Source organism: Empidonax traillii, unplaced genomic scaffold (assembly GCF_003031625.1).
Source record: "Empidonax traillii isolate 1590-97213 ecotype Southwest subspecies unplaced genomic scaffold, ASM303162v1 scaffold278:size663781, whole genome shotgun sequence".
In the NCBI taxonomy this organism is placed as follows: Eukaryota; Metazoa; Chordata; class Aves; order Passeriformes; family Tyrannidae; genus Empidonax; species Empidonax traillii.
In genome coordinates this window covers 414594-433887 of record NW_020955471.1, presented here as the reverse complement: position 1 = coordinate 433887, position 19294 = coordinate 414594, and the positions used below count along the sequence as shown (strand labels likewise).

The 19294-nt window shown below is 37.1% G+C and overlaps 1 protein-coding gene across 5 annotated transcripts in view; it reads left to right on the top strand.

Annotated features, from left to right (window-relative positions):
• BAZ1A (bromodomain adjacent to zinc finger domain 1A) overlaps positions 1-18828 on the top strand; it is a 68123-nt gene extending 49295 nt beyond the window's left edge. For 2 of the 5 annotated variants that reach the window (XM_027890157.1, XM_027890155.1), the window contains 10 exons: positions 1195-1358; positions 1543-1697; positions 4110-4258; positions 8955-9032; positions 11525-11772; positions 11864-12087; positions 13432-13901; positions 14967-15109; positions 17245-17332; positions 17804-18828. In XM_027890157.1, coding sequence (XP_027745958.1) covers positions 1195-1358; positions 1543-1697; positions 4110-4258; positions 8955-9032; positions 11525-11772; positions 11864-12087; positions 13432-13901; positions 14967-15109; positions 17245-17332; positions 17804-17994 — 1910 coding nt within the window. In that variant the 3' untranslated portion in view covers positions 17995-18828. The remainder of the gene's footprint in view (positions 1-1194; positions 1359-1542; positions 1698-4109; positions 4259-8954; positions 9033-11524; positions 11773-11863; positions 12088-13431; positions 13902-14966; positions 15110-17244; positions 17333-17803) is intronic. The other 3 variants (XM_027890158.1, XM_027890156.1, XM_027890154.1) reach the window with 2 other exon arrangements.
• The last annotated feature ends 466 nt before the right edge of the window (positions 18829-19294 follow it).

The following is a 19294-nucleotide window of genomic DNA, read 5'->3' as shown; positions in this document are numbered from 1 at the left end:
CAAATGACTTGCAAGACAAGTGAGAACAACTTGGTAATTCTCTTGCACTGTAGACTGCCCTTCTGCCTTTTCCAGTTCCCACTCAACAGACCGTGGAAATAAAATTGATATGCACTATTACTTGATTTAATTCCAGTATCCATTAACTTCTCCTCATCAATTATTTGCAAAGGAGTTGATGCTTTTTCAGTTCTGCTCAAGACAAAGCATTGCATTTCTTCTTTGCTTTTAGACGAAAAGGGACATTTCCTGCATCCAGGTATCAGAGTTGCTAGTCTACATTTTCAGAATATTTTCAGTTACAGGGAGTTGTTTCAGCAATTGAGAGCACCTTGTGAAAGCACAATTCATCTTGTGCTTTCTTAACAGCAGCTTTATTGTATTTTTTTTAATTAAATACCTCTTAAGTTCTTGCATGTAACTTCTCATCACTGCACTCAAAGGCTTTAAGGTAGATCCTGTGAACAGAAATGTTCTCCACTTATGCAGATTTGCAAGCACTACTTTAGGATTTGGGCAAACTTTCCTGTGGCTTATGAGCTTTTGCATGAACTTTAAGTTCTCTTATGAAGCCCATCATCAGCTCTTCCTTAGTTTTCATAAATTATCGTGCTGTCTTGTTCCTTTTTCTCCCTGCCTTTAATTAGAGGACACAGTAAGTCTGGTCTGTTTGTTTTGTTTTAAATTTAAGTTTTTAAAAGGGATTATATTTGTTCTGATACTTTTTTTGATTTTCAGCACGTCCTTGTTTTAAATGTTTCTGTGATAAAGATCCTTGCAGGAAAGAAAACTAAAGGGTTCTCTTGTAAAGTAAGAGCCATCAAATACTAGAAATGTGATTTTATTCTCTTTTTTTTTTTATCCTTGCACTTACAGCAGAGTTGTTTGTTTATCTACTGCTTTAGAAAGTGTTTTAAGACAGAAGAACTCCTTTTAAATTAATAAGGATTTCTCATTCTATGTGTTGGGATGGGTGGATACCAATCTAGAGGTCATCCCTCTAAAGAATACTCTACTTGGTTGGATCAGATACCTTAGCTGGCATGGAGATGTTGGTGTTGGCAACATCTGGCTACAGGAAGGGAATTTTGAACCCCTGTTCAGTTGGTTCTGCCCTGTATTATTGTTCCCTTCACCAATGGCTGCTTTAAGGAATAAGGTCCGCTAACACCAAATTACTTGCTGTTCTTGCAGACAAACCTCAAAGTGACATCAGACCTCCTTCAGGACGGGGAAGGATGCAGAATGCTCACGATGGCTCTCACCTATCTGCAGAGAAGCAGCTTGAACTGAGACTCAGAGACTTTCTTTTGGACATTGAAGACAGGATCTACCAAGGAACGCTGGGGGCTATTAAGGTATTTGTGAGTTGTCGAATGCCCAGGAACGCAGCGATGCCGTCGAGTCTGTAACTTAAATGAGAACTCTTGAATGCTATGGTTTTACTGAAGGCATAATTAAATTAAATGTAGACAGTAACTGGCACTAAAAGTTTGTGGGCTTTGATTCTTTAGAAACCTCACATTTGTATGTTTGCTTCAGGTTACAGACAGACAGGCTTGGAGAGCAGCCTTAGAACATGGGCGGTATGAGTTTCTGAATGATGAAAACAAAGAAAATGGTATTATTAAAACTGTGAATGAAGAATCTGAAGTAATGGAAACTGATGATCAAGATAAGTTTATTGTGAAAGACAGGTAAGAGCTATAGTTTAATTAATGGCTCTTCGCTATGAGTTTTATAGCAGTGCTCTGGTTTGGGTTTTGGCAGGGGGGATTGGACCTTCAAGTTGTTTTTGCCCTCGAATTCTGTGAAATGGTGTTTTTTAAGATTTGAGTTATAAAGTGTGAGATTTTTGCATGGGTTTATAGTCTCTAAATGATGCTGTTCTGTTACCATATAAGATTAAGGCACCAATTTTTACAACTTTAGGAATTCAGATATTACGCTATTCAAAGTGAACATTAATTATCAAAGAAGTAACATGTGGATTCATTTTAAAATAATTTAAAACGTTGAAAAAATTAATCTGGAAATTGATGTTTTCTTTTCTAAAAGGAAAAAAACAAAACAAAAAATAACTCAAATATGTGGAAGAAGTAGGAGTGTTAAAAAGGAAAAATAGTTATAGTAACAAATTGCTGGTTGAACTGGCCAGGGTACCTCTTCATGCGTCACAGGAAGACTCATCAAGGCAACAGGCCATGGTCTGGATTAGCTTTTAGCACTGCAGCAAAAAGGAGATATAATCTTACAACTTCATGAATGACAATACTTCTGTAGAGCAAGCTGTAGCATAGTAAGAGAGAGGAGACCTCAAATCATATAGTGTTGCAGCTTTAGAAGTGTTTTGAGGGGCTTCCTTTGGTTTTTAAACAAAGATTTGAAATACAGGTGGGATCCTGATAAAAGTTTTTATTGTAAAATCAAACTTCAGAAACTACAGAAATGGTGACGATTTCTAAATTTTTAGTTACCAGAAGTAACATACCTCTCAGAAATAAAGATCTGCCTTATTGACTTAATACATATAAAATTAAATGTCTTGATAGGATATTTATTGGAGGCAATCATTGTGCCAACTGTTTGCTTATATATTCTGGAGGTTTTCTGGTGTTACACTTCTAATAAAGTTGAATTTCTGAGTGGACTCTTGAATATTGTGTTGTGTTGGATGTTAGGAATTTAAAGTTTTTTTCCTTTTTATGTGAGTTTTCTGAATTAGTATTTTCTTACAAGACTGCCCTTCAAATCAGAGTTCTCTAGTTGCATGCAAAAGGGATAGGGTCATCCTTTATGTTAATGACACAATTTACAGATGTTTGGTTCCTGAAAACCACAACATAGAAATATTCCACTCTTTTAATTAAGCAGCTAAAATTTATCTTTCTCCACTTACTTTGGGCACTTGCTCCACTGCCAGCTCTCAATTCTACGGAAGCTTGTTGCTTCATTTTTTTTTTTTTCCATTTGATACTGAGCTCAATCAGAGCTTCAGAATAAAGTCTACTCTAATAAAGACTTGCATATTAAAACAGACTATGGGATTCTGAAAATCATGTGACAGATTGCTTTTGATGCTGGGCTTTTTATCCACCTCAGAGCGAGTGACATCTCATTAAGACCTTGGAGTTTGACTAGTGAAATGTAAATAACTATGCAGCTTTCTTTCTGTTTGCTTTCAGGCTCTCAAAATGTATGTGACTGCAAAATATAATGAACAGCTTTTAACTGTGAAAAAAGAACAGGGACAACCAAAAGCATTCCTTATGCATCAGAATAATGCAGAATCCAGAGAATCTTAATTAGTTGTTTTTCTGTAAACCTCAAATATAAATTGAATTTTATTTTCATTAGTGCGAGTTCCTCTCCTGCACTATACTTAATGTTTGTGGTTCAGGAAGATTAGCTACACTTTGAAATGATTGCTTAGTCTTTTAGTTGCATTTTATTGGAAAACTACCTTTTTGGTGTTTTGTTTGTTTGGTTTTGGTTTTTTGTTTGGTTGGATTTTGTTGTTCTTTTTTCTTCTTTTTTTTACCACCCTTATATGAAGAGTGAGTGTTTTAGAAAGATCCTCCAAGGATGAGAACATATAAGTTAACAATTCTTGATTTACATTCTAAAGTTACGTTCTGGTTTTATTTCATTTATTTTCTTTTCAAAAATCCTATGAATTGTAAGGAATCTGCATAGTTGAACTTCTGCAGATGGAAATACTCTGAAAGGCTACACCTCACCACTGGAAGTGTTTTCATTGAAAAATTACTGGGACTATACTCTTCACAGAAGTCTCTCATAAACTAGCTGATGGATGTTGCATCAAATGTTTTTGAAATCTTAATAATTGTATTGAAATTTGTCATCCACATTTCTTGAAATTTAAATAACTTACCTAAAGATGGTTTATCTAGATTAACTAAGCTAATTAATTGAGCAAACATAAGAACAAGGATAACTAATCACACCTGTGCAGTATCTGTTCATGTCCATAGTCCATGCATGTAAATAAAGTTAAAATAAGAATCTGCTGTGGATACAGACATGTACAAATATCTCTAGTATTAAATTAGAAATATTCAAAGACAATTTATATGTTTCTGTTCTAGACTGATTGGGTTAAAAACTGAAGCTCCAAGTGCTGCATCAACAAGTACAAGTACTCCTCAGCCAGTCAATAATGTGGTCCACTACTTGGCATCTGCACTGCTTCAGATAGAACAAGGAATTGAGCGCAGGTTTCTCAAAGCACCTCTTGGTAAGTCTTGGAATTGAAACTGTATGTCTCTGACGTCGTGTAAGATTTTGTAACAAACAAACAAACCCCACCTACCCCAACACCACAGAAAGACCCCCATGCCAAACCCACTTGCTTCTTTTGAAAGACTGAATGCTTTAGAGGGGCATGTTGGGGAAAAAACAAATAATTAATCTATTTCTGTGTAACAGTGTAAAATTGAAAAAAGTTGGATTGTTAGTTTACAAGGCAATAGATCATGAGGAAATATTACTATTTTTCTAACTCTTCTACATGTCCTGAATTATATGTGTTAATTAACAGCAAATTTTACTCTTAAATCCATGTTTATTTAACATGGATCGTTGAAATGACCGTGTTTGTGCGGCCCTACGATTATACTGATGCACTGGGAGACGACTTAGGCAGAAATGAGTAATCCTTCTGGAGGATTACTCTAATTTGGAATTACTATTGAAGCCAGTATATCATGTTGTTCTACAGTGAGTTTCTTCTGAGTGTTTTTTAGGTTGTAAAAATGTATGCTGCTTTGTATACTGTTTCTGTGAAAGCGATATAAGCCTTATTTATCTGGATCACCTTGATCAGAATATTGACTGTAAAATGTCGGAAACATTTACATTGTAGACTTTCAGATTCTTAGGTTTTGCATTTGTGCTATAAAACTTGGAAATAAAAGGTTGCAAGAAAAATTTAAACTAAAGCAGATTAAGCTTGACTTGGATAACATTCGTTCCTTGACTGCCTCTGATGGTGCTCTAGGGGTGAGAGAGAAGATCCAAAGTGCATAAAGTCATTTTGTTTTCCAGTGATACCTCAGGTGTGGATTCTTTAGGATCCTTTTGCAATTCTGAGCTGGAGTTTTGTCTTGGAAAAGTGTTTAAAGGTGGTTCATCCTTCCCAAGGCCATCCTGTCTGGATGGCACACTAGGGAGGAGCCACGCTCTGTGCTTGCAGGACTGCTTTGCTTCTCACCTGTGAGAGTGCAGTGTGGGTTACCAGCACAGCACATACCAGGGTCCTCCAGAGCAGCAACTGCTACACACCCTATTAGACAATACTGTCCTCTGATAATCATTGTGTACAAAACCTTCATGCTCTGGCAGATGTTGCTGTAGTAGTTTAAGATGAAAATGCAGGTTTTGGTGAGTTAATATTAGATGTTAGTGCCCTATGGCACAATTGACCTGAAGCTGTTTCTGCATCTTCTGCTCCTACGAGGAGTCTGCTGTTCGGGTATCAGCTGCCACTGAAGATGAGTTTGAGCCAGATTTGTGCCAGAGACTGCTGTGCAGACTTGGGTTTCCTTCCACAAGCTTTTGTTATCGGTGTGATAACCTCTAGAAGAAGGAAGTGCAACAAATTATTGAGATGAAAGGGGAGAGCATGGGAGTAGTTTGAATTGCAGCTGTTTGAAAGCTTTACTTGGCTTACTGTTTGGTCAACTCAGATATGTCTGTACTTTCCAAACCAGGCATGATGTGGCTTATTTCCTACTACATGACTCTATTTGCAACTTGTGCAACATTAATTGACGGTACATCTATCATTTGTCTTACTTACTCTTCATATGCAAGTTGTAAATACATTGTGAATTATATACCTCCTTTTCTAAACTGGCTTACAAACTTGCCAATAACATCTTGCTGACAATTGTAAGTTTACCATTCCCTTAAGGGAAAAAACATGGTTATTAGCAAGTTATGGCCATTGATCGTGCATCCTGAAATAGAGGAAAAGGACTAAAAGAAGAAAAATGTCCCTGAAGTATCTGAGGGAAAGTTTTTAGCAGTCCTTCTGTGTCTTTTTTTCTTTTTTCCAGTGGTTCCAACTCTGCCATAATCTAATGATGGTTCATATTTTTGCCTGATCTTTTTTCAATGATGGTGTGATTTCTTTTTTAACTTGGGAATCCTCTTCCATTTTAGGTGCTTTATATGGTTTGACTAAGAAACTGTATAGGGAAGGCAATTCTATGTGATTTGCGTGTCTTAAATCCCTGATGTTCATTTACCATAGTGTGCCCATGCATCTCTTCTGCTCTGAAAAACGCTAACGCTCTAAGATTAATGTATGGAATAATCTACACCACTGAGGAGCAGGAAGGATCCCAGGTGTCCTCTGCTCTGGCTGGCTCACTGCCCTAACTGTTAAGCAACAGTGTCAGGTTCCCTTTTCCTTGCTTTACCTTTGGTGCCAAATGTCTCAGGTTTTCGGTTGCATAATGGGCCACTTTTAGCAGGAGTCAAGTCTGAATGAAAGCAAGATTGCTTATGTGTAACAGGCAAAGAAAAGTTCTCTACATAGCTTGACAAGGAAGTGTTTGTAGTGCTACTAAACCTCTTAGGGAAAAGCGGACACTGCTTCTTGTTTCAGACTGCCTTGTGCTCAGAGCTGTGATGTACTTTTTCTCTGACCCCTTTAGAAAGCGTTCAGCAGTATTCTGGTAATAGAAATTAAGTCTAAGTTTGTAACCACTGGGTTTTGGTTTGTGGAATTTTACTTTTCTTTCACTGTTTTTATGTAGGTAATTGTGTCTGTACATTCTTTTACTTTCTCTAAGAGGAGTTTCTTTTTAATAGTTGTTCTATTTAGGGAACCACCCCCTAGACGAAATGCCTTGCATATCTGTTTCTAATGTTAAACTTGATAATCCCAACTTTTTAGGCTGATTTAGTTACCATTGAAGTAAAAACACTGGAAGTCAAGCAAGTGCTAGGAGTTCTGTAGGAGTACGGGGGAACACTTGTGGTAAAAAGAGTGCCCCTGCTTTTCTGCTTTAAACCAAACTGAATGTGCTTTGTCTTTGTCATTATTCCAGTTGTTGCTTTCACTGTGAAGTTTCTTTGCCCTCTCTGCCCCCCCTTCATTCTGCTCTGTCCCTATTAGGGAATGGAGCCATACTTAACAATTTTTAGTTTTCATTTATGGCTTCTAGTCCTAAAGCCAGCACAGTGAAAATCCCTGCAGTCACTAGCAGGTTTATCTTGGTGGCCTCCAGGGTGCAGAGCAGACAAAGGACCCGGCACAGCAATAAAAGGACCAGCTGTTCCTCTCTGCTCCGTTTTTGTTTGAGGCTCTATCAGGCTGCCAAGAGCCTCACTGGTGATTCTGATAAGTTTAGAGTTGAGGTGCATACCAAATGTTCAAGTGGAAGAGCAAGAAAAGACTGACAGATAATGATGCAAAAGGAGATCTGGAAACCCCAGAAATGGCCCCCTTGGCCTTGCAGAGCTGCTATACGGCCGCTGATCTTCTGTTGTCTGGTGATTAAATGTAACATGATTTGAATTGTGTGCATTTCTTAATTATGAACTGCCTTTTAGAAATCTTTTCATTAAACATTAGCTATGAAAATTTGTTTTTTCTTCCTTCAGTACAAACTGAGGTAATGTTTGGGGAGAAGCACAAAAAGAAGAGGGTGCAGTTGCGGTAAATTGTTTTTCTGCAAAAATTTCTGAGTTAAAATGTAAAAAAGGCCTTTTTTTATTATTATTTTAAATAGCTGTTTGAAGGAAACTCTGAAGTGCTGCTTCTCAAATAAAAATTACATTTGAGAAGGTAGAAATACAAACAGGTTTTTTTGCAGATTTTACTTTTTTTTTGATACAAGTTTATTTTTCCTTACATTTCAAAATACTTTCCAGTGCAGAAGTAGGTCTCATCATTCCTATTACAGAGATGTTAAAGTTGAGGTATAAAATGATGAAGTGCTTTGGTTGCCCTGGAGTTGAGTGAGGCAACCCCCCCAAAAAAATTGCCTTCTGCACTAGTGCAGGACTTGAGTCATTAAGCATCCTTCCGATTTTCATACAAAAGGTTGGATTCTAATTCATGGAAGGAGCTTTGTGACTGATATAAGAAATCATTTACCTCCTTTTTAACTTGTGCCACCTACTTCTTGCAGGACAAAAAAACAAAACAACTTTTTTGCTACTTTTTGCTTGTCTTCATTCCTTTCCTTCTGGATTTTTATTATCTTTGTTTACTCTCAGTTGTTTCCTTTGAACAGGGATGGGATTAGTATATATGCATACTTTGTTCTCATGCTTTCATTACTTCCCTGTGGAGTTTCATGAGCAGAGGCAGCAAAGGCAGAAGTGAGCTTTTTTTATGATGAAGAATTTTTGTTTACTCTTCAGGGAAGGTGGTCAAAGAAGGTACCTTGTAATTGAAGCAGATGAGGTTTACTCTGGCTCTTCCTTCCTGGGAGGTTAATTTCATCATTTTAACACTCAAGAACACTCCTGCACAAAAATATCCAAAGCATGGACAGATGAGCTTAGTTTCTCTTGGTCATTGAGAAGTGTGCCCATAAACTAGCTACATTTTTTGAGAATTGAGGAGGTTCATGGTAGCACGAACCACATAAGCTGTTTTCTGACAAAGAAACCTGTGGTTAGGATCTGCTTCTGTAGCCATTTGTACCGGAGATGGACAGAAAGGTAAGGCAGGGTAGGCTTCAGAGCTTTCAGTTCAAGCCTTCTGGTTGTAGTGGGAATCAGAGTAAATCCTGGGATATGCAATTCCTCTGTGCACATTACTCTCTTACCCTTCACTTTTCTGCGTGCACGTTGTAACTACTGTTTTAGTTATGTTTTTAGACTACACAAGTATGAAATATAAAAATTAATTAAAAAATAATTTTCCATGCTTCAAAAAGGTATTTGAAATAACTCTATGAATTTAATGTTAGGTAATGCAGAAGATGAAAGGAACCACTGGGGGTATGAAAGGAGGAAGAGAGTGAAAGACAAGACTAGTCAGAGAGATGGTAAATTTTAAATGTTACTTGTATTGCTAAGAATTAGAAAGCATTGAATATTTTATCAGGTTTTCTTTTCTGTTTTTTTTTCTTAATTAATTTTGTAGCCAGTTCCTCACATTGAAGGAATTGTGGTATTGAAGCCAAAGGTTTAAACATGGATACTGAAACAAATACAGTTCAAAGGTTTAAAAAAAAAGGTTCCTGCAACCAGAAATAAAGAACTGTATTTAAAGAACTGTATTTTTTTTATCACTTTGGGACAGAAATTTGCATGTTCATATAATCCTGGTTTTTTCCCCTTCCTTTTAATGTCCACGTTTTTTTGAAACTTCACAGCATTGTGCAACTGCATATCCTTTCTAGAAATACTAAAATGGAAACCCCTTCCTTCAACTCAATTAGCTATTGATAGATGAGTGCATAGATCTGTCAAACAACTTCATTTGCATTGTAGCGAGGCTTGGAGGACTTAGCTGACAGAGGGGTATCCCACTGCGCAGTGTAGAACTGCTAAGACACAAAGGAAGAGGCCGTTTCTCCCTCCTTGTTAACAATATAAATGAGAAAGATGATGGATGGAAGAAAGAGGTGTTATTCTTTTTTACAAATTGGGATCTGAAACAGTGGATGTTGTTTGGTGTGTTTCTTTCAGTGGCAGGACATGCTGAAGCAGGTCGTGGTCACTAATTTCCATCTCTACTTGCCTTCGAAATCTGCAGTTGCAATATATTTGTTGTGTTGCCTGATGAATTATATTGGTGAACCAATGCAGGCTAAAAGTAAACTCCAAATAAAAGTAATAATGCTGAAGCTGCCATTATCAGCAAAAGACATACTTGCCGAACTGTATATGCTTAAGATAGTGTCTTTCCCAGAGTTATAGTAGAAAACTGTTTTAAGCAGGTTAATTTTCTTCACCGAATTTTAAAGAAATACATTGAGATATACTACAGTGCTGTGAAAAGCATTGTCCTCAGAAAACTGAACTTGACTGACACAGAAAACCTAAGGATGAAGTAATAAGGAATGTTAGGAAATACAGCGTATATTTGCACTTCACGAGGGGCTGTATTTTATTTATGAAGCCTTGTTGCCTGTTTATCCTCTGCCGCCTTCCATCATTTCTCTTGTGCTGCTGCTAATGCAAATGTATGCAAGATTAGACAAATCCTGGCAGCCGGTTGATGAGAAGGCAGAAGGGCCTTGCCAGGAGAGTAATTAGTCTCATTTTTGTTCTTTCCTTTTATTTGTTATTAGATATTTTCTTTTCTGATTCTTGACAATAAATCACTTGGCAGACAGGTGCATCATAGGCCATTCCTGTGCCCACTGTGACTAGTGCAGCAGGCATTATATACTGGAGTACATCATTAATCCTCTAGAAATCACACAATAGTAACTGGACTATCATTTGTATAAGGCAAGTCTGCAGACATTTCCATTATCAAAAGCACTGTTGTATTGTCTCTTCCTGTCCTCAAACCTTCTTACTCTAAAATGCAGAAACTAGCTTTCAGCGTTAATAATGAAATTCACTTTCTGCTCGGCAGCAGCAGTGCAGGGTGTCATTTATACCTTCTTGTTTCCCTTAGGTCCTCGAACAGCCCATTTGTTTCTGTAGTTCCCAGCTGCTCATTCCCGTTTGCTATTCTGTGTGTGTGTATTTGTCTGGCTGCTTCTGTGGCCTGGATTGCTAACCAAACCTGTTTGAAAATACAATCTAGTTTCTTACCCCTGTGCCCCTCCCCATTTATTTCTAATTTAATTAGGATCCCAGGTCTTAGTTGGTTTGACACTCAATGTGTACCGTGGATTCTGTGTGCTACATTGCTTATAAAGGAGGAAACATTGAGGAAACAGTTTTATTTCAACCAGTCCAAGTCACCCAACCTGGTTAATCACACAGATTTGCAGGTTCTTTGAAGGCAGAGCGCAGGGCAGGACTGAAGGCACTGAGGCATGGGCAGAGGGCTGAAAGGCTCTCTGCTAGACTATACTGGAGCATGTGTGGGTGAGAAGTACTCTTTAAGCTGTTTTTTGCCAGTGAAGTTTCAGGTACTTCCTTTAAATGTAAATATTTTGGGATTTCAAAATTCCCGTACAAGGGAAAGTAAATTGGACATGTGATTATTTTTTTGTAATCTTAAATAAGCTTTGTTTTTACATTATAAATCGAATTTTTAGGTTCCCAGGTTGACGTTTGAGTAAGACTTTAAAGTCTTATTCCTGACCTATGTATGTGCAAGTTCTAAGCTGAATAGGTATTGAAGAGTAAAATATTAAAGGCTTCAGCAGCTTGGAAACTAAGGAGAAAATATTCAAGTCTTGAAGAGATAAGATAAAAGTTGTAATATTATCCCAGTTTACTACTGCTGTCTGTTTAACAGTCAGAGTTTTACTTTGTAGTCTAGAGTAACCTGGATCTTTGAAACAGCAGTTTGATATTTCTGTGTTTTTGTTATTTTTCTTTTTTTTTAAATCTCCTTCTTTAATGGAAGATGCCAGCGATGGTGGACGGTCCTATAAAACAGTTCTGGATCGCTGGAGAGAGTCGCTTCTTTCTTCTACCAGTTTGTCCCAAGTCTTCCTTCATCTGTCCACGTTGGATCGAAGTGTCATTTGGTCCAAGTCCATCCTCAATGCTCGCTGTAAAATGTGTCGAAAGAAAGGCGATGCGGAAAGCATGGTGCTGTGCGACGGCTGCGATCGAGGCTACCACACCCACTGCATCAGGCCCAAGCTGAAGGTACTTCCTTTTCACACAGAACTTGAGTAGGTTTTGTAACTTAATTGCATATTGCTAATGCTAATTTATTTTTTGCCTCTTTTGTTTCTAGGTCATTCCTGAAGGAGATTGGTTTTGTCCAGAGTGCCGACCAAAACAGCGCTCTAGACGCCTCTCCTCCAGACAGAGACCTTCTGTGGAAAGTGATGAAGAGACTGCTGAACAACTAGAAGGGGAAGAAGAAGCAAACTATGATGAGATAGGACAAAGTGAGGAAGAGCATTATGAAGAAGAGCAAGATGAGGAGGATGAATCTCAAGAGGAGGAAGAGATAAGGTAAATAGATGTCTGTTAAACTAAAATATCTTGATTATTAGGTGGAGTAACTGTTCACATAAGCATGTATCTTGACAGTCTAGTCTGAAAACTTTTGTTTTTCTTTAAATGGCAACTTGTTATGAATTTGGCTCTTACTGAAACATTTAATATGAACAAAAGTTAGGGCCACTGGCCTTAGGCTCACTTTTCAGGCTAAAGATGCCAACTTTGGATGTGTGGGTGAGTGATGGCCATCAGAGCTGCAGTTCTGTATAGCTACTGTTAAAGTAGAGAGAGTTTCAAACAGTAAAGATTTTTTGGAGAAAACCTGGAGTTAGTTTTGTCCAATTTTGAGTTCTGGAGGACTAGTACGTATGTACTGTATATGTATGTACTATACAGCATGTATACGTACTAGATGTATTCAGTAAGTATTAGAACATCAGGGAAGACAGGGTCATCTGTTGGGGGCATATGACATTGGGAGGGCTTGAGGACTAATGCTGTAGCTGTTTGAAAGGGCCCAACAAACAAACCAAATCCAACAAAAACTAACCAACACCCACCCCCACCCCCAAAAAAAGCAACAAAGTCAAGCCAAGAAAACCCCCTTGAAAACCAACCAACCAAAAAAACCCACACAATAAATTAAATAATCCAGTGATAATTTGAATAAAAATTTGATTTGATACACATGCCAGCAACATAAAAGTTGACTTTTCTGATCTCAGAGTATTTTTCTTTTTAAATGGACTGAAGCAAGGTGCCTCTGACAGTTGAGATTCAGTAGTTGGAGAAATAAATTTATCTCTGGGATCTTCTTTCTCTCCTGCAAAGGAAGGAGAGTCTTAAGTATTAGTTATAAACCCTGACTAGAGCATAACTCTTATACTTAGTGTTTTACAACTGCATTTTATTTATGTGGCTGATAATAATGTTCAGAAATCCTAGTAGTTATAGTTCTTACAGTAGTTACAGTGAGAAATAAGTGATTTAATGAAATTGATAGCTGGTGCTCCAATTAATGTATTCCTATTGCATAAACTGCAAAGGGGATCAGTATTCTGCGCATTTCCTAAAGTATGTGCTCCACATAATATTTAATTATATATATAATTTATATATTTATATTTATAGTATTTTATTTAATATTTAATTAATATTTCATATTTAATTAAGAGACCCCAGGGCAGTTATTTAAGATAATGGTAACTGAATGACTGACTGCATCAGGTTGAAAGCCAGGTGCTTACCAGTCCAACCTTGAATGGTTGGGTTTTGTTAATGCTGAATTAGAAAACTGACAGAAAAGGGAGGAAAATAATTTGGGGATAAATAAACATAACTGTTCACTTTTTGTAGCCCATCAAAGCAAGGAAGATCCCAGGTCAAGTTTCCATTAAAAATGAGAGCAGCCAAACTCAACAATCCATTCTCAAGTCAGAACAGCCAGCGTCAGGCAAGATATGCTTCTCGGAGTCAGCAAACTGAATCTTCATCAAAAATTACCAGAAGGGGTTTAAGAAACATAAAATCAGCCTCTTCAGCAGTGACAAAGCCTACTTTAAGGCTTAATAGCCGGACCACTCGTCAGAGCCAAAGTTCATTACAAGCAGATGTATTCGTGGAGTTACTCAGTCCTCGAAGAAGACGAAGAGGAAGGAAGAGTGCTGATAACAAACTGGAAAACAGCTCTTCCAACTCTCTTGGATTTAGAATTGTTGATACTGCAGACCCCAGTGAACAGCTTAAGAAGTATCCAGTTCCTGCTTCAAAACTTTCTCTTCCTGTTACTGAACCCAAGAGAAGAGGCAGGAAACGACAATCCACAGGTTAGAGAAATGTTTTTATCACAGTGAAACCCACATTCTGTTCCTTGCTAAAATATCTGCGTGGTAGAGCAAGGAGACGAGAAGTGGTGAAGGCAGTTTTGCCTTCTGAGACAGTTTCTTTCTTTTGCAGTGATAAAAGTGAACTTAAAAAACTTTCTAGTCATCTAAAGAACAGATATTTAATTTGCCAAGGAGATTTATCATGTCCATATTTGAAATTCCATATTTGCACAGACTATGGAGAAACTGCTAATAAGTGGATAGAAAATGTGAAAGTAATTTTATGCCTTAACCCACATAAATCAAGTGTTTACTTACAGCTTTTATGCTTTTGTTTTAATAAAAGTTAAACAGTGAAGAACACAGATAGAGGCAAGGTAGTGAAATTGGGAATCTACACACACAACGAGAAATTGCTACCAGAAGAAAAATGTTGTTTCTCTGGTATAGGGCTAGCAGTGTCCTTGATTGTTAAGCTAATACTTGGAAAGATACAATTACCTTTTAAAAACAGAGGACCCAGTGTGAGACTGAAGAGTGTAAAAGACTTGCACTCTAGTGTGGCAGCCTTGTATTCTGTGTGATTTCTGTCCTTCACTATTGGAAGTTTCTGAGCTTATCCTCTAACCACCCTGCTGACTACTCTTGAAAGCAGATAAAACCACTCTGAATAGAGGGTTTGTGAAAGTAAAAGTTACGACTAGGCAGCTTATTTTGTTTTCCTCTAATAGGGCTTTTTAAGTGTTTAACAAATTGTTTTAAGATGGAAATCAGTGAAAAAAAAATAATTTCCAAAATTAATGCAGTGGAGGAGGCACCCAGCTAAGTCCTTATACTTAGCATTTTGTATGTCAAGAGAGACATTTTAGTAGTAAATAACAAGGCTGGAGTATAGTTAGTACTTGAAGCCAAACTACATGCCTTGGGCTCTTAAACTACAGTTTTAGTACCCAAGAATAATGATGTTTCACTACTTTTTCTTTCTCCTTTTTTTCTTTTTCTTTTTTTTTTTTTTAATTGTCAGGCTTTTATTTTTATCTAGTGGGGTGTCGTTTTTTTTTCCAGAATCATCTCCTCAGATATTGAACAGGAGAAGTTCAGGACGTCAAGGGGGGGTCCATGAACTCTCAGCTTTTGAGCAACTCATAGTGGAACTGGTACGACATGATGACAGCTGGCCTTTCATGAAACTGGTTTCCAAAATCCAGGTAACTGAAAGAACTGTAGAGGGAATAATAATGGCTGAGAGTCCTGTTTGCAGCCAGTAAAACTTGTGATTTTATAGCATTGCCCAAACAGGGGGATAGAGCTAAGGAGTGGGATTCAGGAGAACTCTCACATTTCAGCTCAGATATTTGGTGCCAGAAATAACTTCTGTGATTGACATGCTATTGGCAAAATTTTAAATATGCTTTCCATCAGGTGTTTAAAAATGTGAAATGCTTTGGTTTGAAAAAAACCCAACCAAACAAGTAGGGCACAGGACTGCTAAAGGTAAGTTTATGGTTACTAATTAATAATTTAGTTGAATTAATCTTCAATTTATGCAAGATATTTTGAGAAGAAACCTGCAATGAAATAACAAGATAGAAACCATTTCACTTTGATGTTAACTATAATGCAGTAAAAAGATGATTTCGTAGCTTTGTTCCTAATTTCCCTCTAGTTTAAATTTTAAAGTACTGAATGGTAAAGTGGGTACCCAAAGTAAGTGCTGCTCTAGAGGTTTTTAACACAATAGAAGTTCCCAAAGCTGCTTTTCTGTAGGCTGCACTGGCTTGTCAGTTGTAAGGCTACTGGGACTATCTGACCCTCCAAAGTACCTGTCCTCTCCAAGCCCTCTGGGGCAACTCTGCACAGACATTCTTGCAGGACCTAGAGGCTGGTGCTTAACTGCTCTATTAAAATTAACAGTGATAGCTGTTAAACAAAGACTTGAAACTTTGAATTCAGAATCACAGAATATTCTCGGTTGGAAGGGACCCACGAGGATCATCAAGTCCATAATAGTTGGAAGGATTGATCTGCCAGGAAAAAGAGAATGATGTACAAACATGAATGAAAGATGTAACAGCAGCGAAGGAGGAGAGAAATTTTTAATGAAATGGAGATAAGTGTCTGCCTACCAGAGTACTGGAATTAAGCTGGAAAGAGCAGGAATCTAGTGAATGCAAGAAAAGATGGAGAATTGAACTCAATTTTGATCCTGAAAGGAAACTAGATTTCAGTGCATTCTGATTTCCCTGAGTCAATCACTAAGGGATAGTCTGTATAGTTTGAAAGGAAAAATCCGTAACTAAGTGACCCAGATTTTCTTCATCATGATAGAAATTTTCATTTAAACTTTTTACTGCTTTGAAGACTGTAAAGAATATATTGAATGGTCAGTGCACAGCAAGCCAGAAAAAGGAAATTACCTTTCTTTTTAGTAGTGACATAAACAGCACTCCTAAAGGGAAAGGAATGAAAAATGTGCCAATTTAATTCTGTTTCTCTATTAGTTGTTTCTCTAGGTTCATTTGAAGGTTGCACTTAATAGATAGCAAAGGTACAGGCCATAACCAAAAACTTGGTTTTAAAACATACTCATGCATGTGGGTATCTTTCCTTGGGGGAGTGGGGTTGGGGGTGCAGGGGAAGTCACATTTGGATCAGATACCTTTTTGCTTTACTCCTCTGCCCTGTTTTGTGAGTGTGACAATCACCTAAAGCTTGATGCTTACTGGAATTCAAAATTTGTGATCCAAATGACCAGTGCACTTAAAAGTTAGGCAGTCCTTTTCCTCCACAAACATTGTTTTTAGTGGCTCTTTATCGCTGATACTTGTGTACAGTGTCCTGCTTGCTGTAGAAAGGTTCATTGCCTTGTCTGTAACACAAGTAAATGGAATTCCTCAATTCCATTTCTTCAAAACAATGTAGTGGAGTCAAATTTATCATTATTCGTGATTAAAGAGCTTTTAATATTGTAATGTTACAGGAAAATGAAAAATTTTAAAATCTTGGAAGTAATTTGTGTGCTTGACAGATGGGAATAGCTGGAACACCATAATGCTTATCTGGTCATGCAATTTTCTTACAGTTGTTCACAGGGTATTTAGGATTAGATTTATTCATTGAATTGCTGGCTAATGGTTGTTGTGGTCTGCTATTTTAGTGAAGCAAAAAATGGAAAAGCAATACCTAAAAACTAGTATTCAATTCAGGAAAAGAAGGTGGTTGCCTGGGACTCCTCTGTTTATTTAAAAACAAAACATGCTTTCTGCTAATACATGATTTGATTAACATAGCTAGAATTTTAAGCTTCCATTTCTTTGTCTGTAAATCTTTGGTTTTTTTTTAGGTACCAGACTACTATGATATCATCAAAAAACCTATTGCCTTAAATATAATCCGTGAAAAAGTGAATAAATGTGAATATAAGTTAGCATGTAAGTATTATTTATTGAAAGGAGTATTGAACCATGTTCTCTCACTTTAAATTTTTGTCCTAAAATAGGGTGTGTCAGATGATTAGAATTAGAATTGTGCTTTGTTTGGGGGGTTGTGGTGTGTTTTGTTGCGGGTTTTTTTTAAAGAGCAGTTACTAATATTTTTTTAAATAAGAACTGTTGAACAAAGTTCTTTTACTACCAAAATACACGATGTAAAGAAATGAGCAGCTGTGAAACTACTGGTAATTTTTCAAGCCTTTGATGTCAGTGAGTGTCACTGATGAAATAATTAGAAAAGATTCCTGTTTGATTTGTATTTCATTTGTATTTACACACATGTAAAGACATTTTTGAGTTGCAGTTCTATGTGGGATCACTGTACTAATTCAGTGGTGTCAAACTGCTTTAGCTACTGTTCTCTGATGACTTGAGACATGCTAAATTAATTTATTTCCTTCTGTTTACTAGCTGAATTCATTGAAGACATCGAGCTGATGTTTTCGAACTGCTTTGAATACAACCCTCGTAACACAAGTGAAGCAAAAGCTGGAACTAGACTTCAAGCTTTCTTCCACATTCAGGCTCAAAAGCTTGGACTTCCAATCACATCTGGTAACGTGGACCACACCGCTCCTGCGGCAAAGAAGTCCCGAATCTAACCTCTGCCTTCCAAAGGATTTTTTGAGGGAATTTATAATGTTCATTAAAATGAATTGTTAAATTACGCAGTCGTCATGTCTGTCTAAAGCAATAACAACTGTTTAACCACCTTGAAGTGTGGCCTGCACTATATTCTCATTGTAATATTAAGCACTCAGGAGAATGTAGGAAAGATTACCTTTGCTACAGTTTTATTCAGTGTCTAATAATTTTGATAGATGTACTGGATACAGTACTGGTTTACAGAGGTTTTGTACATTTTTTAATACATTCATGTGTCCAAATATCTTCCAGAAGTACTTTGTTTTTTTCCTGCCCAAAATAACCTTATTTCATCCTCTAGATTTTGTAGGAGCTGTGGTATTGAGGGCTTTATCAACTCAGAGAAAATCTTCTGCTGTAGCACAGTTGAAGAAACTGTGTGTTTTTAAAACTTATTTGAGCATATCTTCTCAACACTACACATGAATGAGTACAACTGCATATCTTTTTAAGTACTGTACCAGTGCTGGCTGGAGGTATTCAGTCTGAGTTTATTAAGTAGATATTTATTTAGTATTCAAAGTAATTTGTGAATTTGTTTTGTATTTATAAAATTTGTACTCGGGGATTAAAAACAACAAAAAAAAGAAAGAGTTCCATAACTTTTTAAATTTTTTCCGGGGTTCTTTTTTGTTTGTTTATTCCCCTCTAACTTGATGATCAATCAATAAATACCTTTCTTGTTTCCCTGACAGTTCTTCTAGCAATGAGTAAATTTACAGGACTGTACTCTAAGTTTCTACATACAACTTTGCAAGTGTACAAATAAAATGAGACATTTTTTCAAAGTATTTTGAGCTTCCACTTCGTTTTGAGTCGTACTGCTACACTACCTGCCCCATTACCTTACAAAGACAAGTTGCTGGAGACAACACAGCAGAATCTGGTTCCCATGTGAGTACCCCAGCTAGAAGTTTTGGTCTCTGAGGGATGCAAATGTCCATCAGTATGTAAGGAGTAATGTAAGTAGTATAAGTTGTTTGGGTCTTTAATTTGGATCTTTAACAGTGTAAAACCTCACAGATTTCTTTACTTGACCAGCAGCTTCTTCAAACTATCCTTACTATCCTTGATTGTTTTACTTTCAATATTATATTAATTTAAATTTATTTAACGCAGTTTGAGTCAATAGCTTTAAACCAGTCCTGCCCACCTGGAGATGTGCCACGCTGAGAAAAAGTATGGAGCAGAAGTTTGGGGGTAGGAGTGAGGGGTAGCAAAAGCTGAAACATGAGGCTTGCTGCTGCAGCAATTTTT